The sequence below is a fragment of the Coffea eugenioides genome, chromosome 1 (genome assembly GCF_003713205.1).
Source record: "Coffea eugenioides isolate CCC68of chromosome 1, Ceug_1.0, whole genome shotgun sequence".
NCBI lineage: Eukaryota > Viridiplantae > Streptophyta > Magnoliopsida > Gentianales > Rubiaceae > Coffea > Coffea eugenioides.
The window spans coordinates 33,110,861-33,118,522 of record NC_040035.1 but is presented as its reverse complement, the minus strand read 5'-3'; the positions used below and the strand labels follow the sequence as shown (position 1 = coordinate 33,118,522).

Here is a 7,662-nt window from a genome sequence, read left to right as displayed (position 1 = left end):
TGTATATAAGCATGAGGATCCGGAGGGAAAGGGATTGGTTAGCATTTGAATAAAATCTTAATCTCTTCTTTCTCAAGTCTTCTTCCTCTTTCTCTATTCTTTCTTTCTAGCTTCATTATAGCCATTAGAGTGGTATCAGAGCTTCCGATCCTTGGATTCGGGAGCTTGATTCACAGCCATGGCAGAAGGTACACGCCTTAAAACAATCGAGGAGATTCCATGAGTTGTGGAATCTGAGGTACACGCAGTGTATCATACCCCTCAGGCGGGTATGACGTAGATTCCAATCGAGGAGATTCAACGAAGGAGATTCCACAAAGCAAGGTACTGTTTCTCAACCGTACAAGAGAATCACCCCCACTGAATTCCAATACAGGAAGGACAACCATCTGTGCTTTAAATGTGGAGCAAAGTTTGGATCAGGTCATATGTGTAAGGACCAAGGGGTACACATGATTATTGCTACTAATTTAGAGGATGGGGTAGATGAGGAGGAGATTATAGAATACATGGGTAGTGGGAACAAACAGGAGGTCGAACTATCCTTACATTCACTCACAGGGAATCTGCTCTCTAGCACCATCAGGTTGTTAGGGAAGGTTAGAGACTCTGACATTTCTATTCTACTGGATGGAGGCAGTTCGAATTGTTTCCTTAAGAGGACAGTTGCACGAATATGGCAGGAGCTGATCCAGCAACACAAACCTTTCAAAGTCAAAATTGCTGATGGTCAGGAACTTATTTGCAGTCAGTGGATACCCAATTTCCAATGGAGTATGCAGGGACAAAAATTTTGCCACAATGTGTACCTGTTAGATTTGGAGCCCTATGATCTGATCATAGGGGTGGACTAGATGAAAGCCTACAGCCCACTAACATTTGATTTTAAGCAACTGCAGGTCTCTTTCAGTAAGGATGGAGACATGGTGACACTGCGGGGGGACGAAGGTAGTGCAAACACCAGGATGATTCAGGGGGAGGCGGCCAAAAGATACATGAGGAAGAAACTCAAGAAAGTTGTGCAGGCTTGCACGATCAGTACAGCTCAGTCACAGGTAAACACCACTCCAAATATTCTAGAACCTATGTTGATTGAGTTCCAGGATGTGTTTAGTGAGCCTAAACAATTACCCCCTAAAAGATCATTTGACCATCAAATTCCCTTGAAAACTGATGCAAAACCATTCAAATTAGCTCCTTATAGATATCCCCATGTCCAGAAAACTGAGATAGAAAAACAAGTCAAAGAGATGCTGCATAGTGGCATCATCCAACCTAGTCACAGCCCCTTTGCTTCACCTGTCCTATTGGTCAAAAAGAAAGATGGAAGCTGGAGATTTTGTATAGACTACAGGCAACTCAACTCCTTAACCGTTAAAGATAAATTTCCAATTCCCATTATAGATGATATCCTAGATGAACTTCATGGAGCTAAAGTCTTCTCCAAGATTGATCTGAGATCTGGTTACCACCAGATTTGCATGAACCCCTCGGACATTCCCAAGACAGCTTTCAAAACTCACTGTGGGCTATACGAATTTCTAGTCATGCCATTTGGCCTTACCAATGCCCCAGCTACATTCCAGGCCCTCATGAACTCAGTGTTTGAATCTTTCCTCAGAAAATTTGTCTTGGTCTTCTTTGACGATATCCTTGTATATAGTCCAGACATGGACTCTCATATCCGCCACCTTAGGCAAGTCTTAGAGACCTTAAGATCTCATACCCTTTTTGCTAAGCTCACTAAGTGCTCTTTTGGACAAAATCAAATAGAATATTTGGGGCATGTGGTTACTGGTGCAGGGGTGAGTGCTGATCCTTCCAAGGTAGAGTGCATGGTGAACTGGCCAGAACCTAATGATATCAAGGCCTTAAGAGGGTTCTTGGGCTTGACTGGATATTACCGGAGGTTTGTCAAGAACTATGGATCCATAGCCAAGCCCCTCACTGATCTTCTAAAGAAGGATGGTTTTGTCTGGACCAAAGAAGCCAGTGCTGCGTTTCTTGAATTCAACAGGCTATGAGTAACACGCCTGTTCTGGCATTGCCAGACTTCTCAAAGCCTTTTGTGTTGGAGACAGATGCCAGCAACCAAGCTATTGGAGCTGTCATCATGCAGCAAGGACAGCCCATTGCTTATATGAGTCAGACATTAGGTGCAAGAAATCAGGCTTTATCTATCTATGAAAAGAAGTTACTAGCCTTAATTGCTGCGGTCAACAGGTGGAGGCATTTTTTATTGGGGTCTCACTTCATCATTAAGACTGATCATCACAGCCTAAAATACCTGCTGGAGCAGAAGATTTGGACTCCATTGCAGCAGAAATGGTTAACCAAACTGATGGGGTATGATTATGAGATTCAGTTCAAGAGGGGAAGGGAGAATGTAGTGGCAGATGCACTCTCCAGGAGGGGGAAGGATTCTCACGAGTTCAGTGCCATATCCATGGTGAAGCCTGCATGGATTACTGACTTAGCTTGGAGCTATGAGCAGGATCCTAAAGCTAAGGAGTTGCTTACTACATTAGCCATCAATGGCACAGAAATGCCTGAATATTCCTACAATGGAGGGGTCATCAGGTACAAGGGGAGGATATATGTAGGGGCCTCTACGTCACTCAGGCAACAACTCATTGCCTGCATGCACATGTCAGCGGTTGGAGGACACTCAGCCAATCTGGGTACCTACAAGAGAGCTAAAGCATATTTCTTCTGGCCTGGCATGAAAAGAGAGGTAGAGGACTTTGTACAGCGCTGTGACATATGTAAGAGGAATAAGGGAGAGAATTGTAAGTCCCCTGGACTGTTACAGCCCCTACCTGTACCAGAACAAGCGTGGCAGCACATATCTATGGACTTCATTGAAGGGCTCCCTAAATCTGAGGGGTATGATACACTGCTTGTAGTGGTTGACAGGTTCACAAAATTTGCACATTTCATCCCGTTAACAAGCCACTATACTGCTAAGAGTGTGTCACAAGTGTTCTTTGATCAGATATTCAGACTGCATGGCTTACCCTCTAGCATTGTGTCAGACAGAGACAGGACATTTACTAGCATATTTTGGCAGGAGCTATTCTCACGGTTAGGGACTCAGCTCAATTTCTCTACTGCCTATCACCCCCAATCTGATGGTCAAACAGAGAGAGTGAACAGGTGTGTAGAGACTTACTTAAGGTGCATGTGCTCTGAACAACCTCGCAAATGGAAAAGATTTCTAGCAGCAGCAGAGTGGTGGTACAACACCAACTTCCACACTGCATTGAAGATGTCTCCATTTCAAGCTCTATATGGCTACACTCCTACACAACTCAACATCACCCCAGGGGCATCGATGGTAGCAGCAGTGGATGATTGGATGGCAGAAAGGGTAAACTGGAATCAGATGCTCAGGGAAAATTTGCTGAAGGCACAGAATAGGATGAAACATAATACTGATAGGCTCAGGTCTGATAGAAGCTTTGAGGTGGGAGATTTTGTCTATCTCAAGTTACAACCATATAGACAAACTACTGTGGCCCTGAGGAGGAACCTGAAGCTGTCTGCTAAGTACTATGGTCCCTTCAAGGTGTTGCAAAAGATAGGACCAGTGGCCTACAAGCTAGAGCTGCCAACAGGTTCAGCCATCCATCCTGTGTTCCATGTCTCTCAGCTGAAGCCATCTACTAAGGGGAAACCAGTCCAGTATTCTCTACCCACACTGGATGAACAAGGAGAGGTCCGAGTAGCACCCCAAGCCGTGCTAGAGAGGAGGACCAAGGGGAGGGGAGGTCAGGCTACAGAGCAGGTGTTGATCTTGTGGGAAAATCTGAACCAGGATGATGCTACTTGGGAAGATGCAGCAGTCATCAGGTCTCAGTTTCCAGATTTTTCCCTTCAATCCTAGAGACTAGGATTTGGTTAAGGGGGGAGTAATGTAATGACTAGCTCAGCCATTGGAAAAGATTGAAATGTAATCCGTTGAGTTAGTTAGAGGGAATATTCTTGTAGTTAGTTTGTTAGTCGGTTATTGCCTAGTCAGCAAGCAGCTAAGACATCATTTGCATGCAACTAGATATTATCTGAGCTGTATATAAGCATGAGGATCCGGAGGGAAAGGGATTGGTTAGCATTTGAATAAAATCTCAATCTCTTCTTTCTCAAGTTTTCTTCCTCTTTCTCTGTTCTTTCTTTCTAGCTTCATTACAGCCATTACATTGTGGATTCCACCTTTTGCAAGACTCTTTGCAGCACCAGATTTGCCTTTTTAATGAAAGGATTGGGGTTGCAGTTTTTTACTCTTTTGGCCCCTTTCATATGAAAGTAGAACTTGTAATCGAGAATAGGGACAAGCAAAAAGACTAATGAGAAATGAAAAGCCAAAGACTTAGATTCTGTTTAATAACCAAATTCAGTACTTAAACTTAAGCATTTATATATTAACATATTCAGACTGTTTGATAATTAAAAATTGAACATCTGAATTAATTAAGTGGTACTGAATTTTCTAGGCAAAACTTGCTCCTAAAATTAAGTGATAAGTTATTCACTTATCACTGAATGTGATATGTACTCAAATGCATTAGATTTAATATTTAATAATTCCATAACTTAATAGATTCATATTTCAGATTTCAGATTTCGAACTTTAGTTTTATCAAATGTACTCTTAGTATGAAATTAGACAGAAAATCTTGACAGGGAAATTTGATTATGTTAGGATCCAGATGCGGAATAAACAACTATTGAGATGTCAAGTGTACAACAATTTAATGAGGAACAAGTTACAAGTATGAAAGATAGACGACACACAATATTTAACGTGGTTCGATTCCATCATTGAGCCTACGTCCACGGAGAGAAACCCGTTTTTTATTATGAGAGAAAAATCCTATACAAGAATACAACTTGAACCCAAAACCAACCCTTATATACCATCTCTCATCTCCCAAGAATCCTCTCTCATCCCATGTATAAGGTTACATGTCGCATCTTGTGTGTCCTTATGTGTCTCTTGTATAGTATGCTAACCCACCTATTTATAGATAACATCATTTGGCTAAATCCAAATAATACTAGGAAACCAATTCTAATTTCTAAACTTATATAGAATAGGAAATAACTTCTAATCCTAAACTAAATAGAATATTTCTTGGTTACTACTTTAAGTAATTAAAACCAATTAAGAAACTAGTTACTTCTACACAAAACAAGAATTCTAACTAAAAGAAATTAAGTCAATTTCCTAACAAATCTCCACCTTGGCGAAAATTTCTTTTAGCAACCATTTACCTTCAACTACCAAATAATATGGTACCAAACTACACATCAGAATCAATACAGTTCTGATACCAAATCGATTGAATCGACAAATGAAAAAAAGGGTAGTTGCCCTGAGTCTAACCTCCTGCTGACTCACGAGAAAGTGTCTCAATTCACCATCTCTCATTGCAAGATTTCTTCTCACCACCACTTGCAATCCAGGATCCCCTTCTGTGAGCTCTAAGCCTAACCATTGAGGCAATCAAGTGGTAAAATCACCATACTTCTTCCCATCCTCAGGAATGTGTTGCCATGTGTGATTTTCAAGACTCCACTTAAAACGAAAAACTCGTAACTGTCAAAGTCTTCTGGCGCATGGAAATTAGACTTTTTGTTTCTTTAGGACACGTGCCACATCACCTAAAAAACATAACCGAAATCTAAAATCCACCGGGATGAAGTATTAACTGGAGGTGTGAGAATGTCTCCAAGGATTTAGGTCCAAAATCAACATTGGACTCCACCTTTTTCTTAACCCTTGAATCACCTGTCTAGATTCACTGTCAAGTCTCTGCATGCTTTTCGGCTTCCCATCCTTCACCATCAATGCTTTTTGTGAAGCCAGTGAAACAAGGATACTACCCATTAAATTGTTCAATTGATAACAACCATCAATCCACTTGATCTCAATAGTTAACCAAGATTTAACTTTGAACAACCGAGCTCTTGATCCAATCATTCAATTTGTTGGGATCCAAGTGCTCATGAGTAACCCAATTTCGCAACCAAACTCTGATACCACTTGTTAGGATCCAAGTGCGAAACAAACAACTATTGAGATATCAAATATACAACAATTTAATGAGGAACAAGCTACAAGTATGAAAGATAGACGACACACAATATTTAACGTGGTTCGACTCCACCATTGAACCTACGTACACAGAGAGAAACCCGTTCTTTATTATAAGAGAAAAAAATCCTATACAAGAATACAACTTGAACCCCAACCCAACCCTTGTATACCATCTCTCATCTTCCAAGAACCCTCTCTCACCCCATGTACAAGGTTACATGTCGTCTCTTGTGTGCCCTTATGTGTCTCTTATGTAATATGTCAACCCACCTATTTATAAATAACATTATTTGGCCAAATTCAAATAACAATAGGAAATCAATTCTAATTTCTAAACTTATATAGAATAAGAAATAACTTCTAATTCTAAATTAAATAGAATATTCCTTGCCTACCACTTCAAGTAACTAAAATCAATTAAGAAACTAGTTACTTCCACACAAAACAAGAATTCTACCTAAAAGAAATTAAACCAATTTCCTAACAGATTAAAAAATCCCAATTAAGCACCTTACTATTATTGCGTATAGGAAAGAAAAACGAATTAAGAAAATATTAAGGAAAATAAGCTTTTAGAAGCATGAAACAAGCAATGAAGGTAGAAAAGGGGGAAAAAACCAATACTAGATTTTTTTAAAGCAAAAGGAAAAAGTAAGGAGTGCCAAAAGGAAAATTTAATGGAGAAAGAGAAGGAAAAGCTTTCTTTATTACCTGAAAATCAACATTATCAACAAAGGGACCAAACAAGCAGAACTGTAGAAGCGAAAAAAAAAAAAAAAAAAAAAACCTTCAATACTTCTTGTATCATCCAAGGATTGTATCCTTGACATGAAAAAACCAGAAGAAAAGTACGAGCAACAAATGGCATCAAATCAAGGTCAATAATGCAAAACGAGGACGTGGAAGTCGATAATTTCATTCTGGGTGGTATCATTGTAAGTATGGATTATTGCTGTAACTATTCCACGGGCCAATCGAAAAACCCCAGAACCGCCTACTATTGGCATCTCCTTGTACTTCTGGAAGAAGGGATAATCACTTAGAACGCTAAGGGCGCTACCATTGAACTTGCCATCGTTGAATGCCAAGTTCATGGTGCCAATTCGTGAAGCATCTTCCTCTTTCAAAGCCGAACTGGTTATGCCATGGGCGTGACCGATGATCTTGGAACTAGGCTGAGGGCTCAGGTCCCAGTGTCATCGGGTCATCAAAGACGTAGGTTGCCCCGAACATCGTGGGTGATTTGCTAGTAGTGTTGGCTTGAGCAACTAGTACAGATTTGGGGCTCTCTGCAGTTACCCTGACATGAACATAGAAGTGAAGCTCTGTCAACTTCTCCTTTGCATGTCGAAGCTCTTTGAACCATTTTTTAACTGCTTCAGGACTTTGATCAATGCTGCCATGAGCCAATATTGGCAGGACTTTGTTCAATGCTGCCATGATCTCTGCAGTTATCACATTTAACAATAGTGTGACTTGTTTGTTACACGGTCAACGTTTGTATTATTTTTGCAGGGACTTATTTTATAAGATGATGAAGACTTTATTAGAGAACAGAGGTTGAT

General features: G+C 40.5%; 1 protein-coding gene across 1 annotated transcript; it reads right to left on the bottom strand.

Moving 5' to 3' along the window:
• Window positions 1-6,975: 6,975 nt before the first annotated feature.
• Window positions 6,976-7,537, bottom strand: LOC113770652 (dirigent protein 19-like). The gene is made up of 2 exons (XM_027315182.1): window positions 7,373-7,537; window positions 6,976-7,272 (listed from the first exon to the last, which is right to left on the bottom strand). Exons 1-2 carry the CDS (start codon window positions 7,535-7,537, stop codon window positions 6,976-6,978), a joined length of 462 nt encoding a protein of 153 aa, XP_027170983.1.
• Window positions 7,538-7,662: the final 125 nt, after the last annotated feature.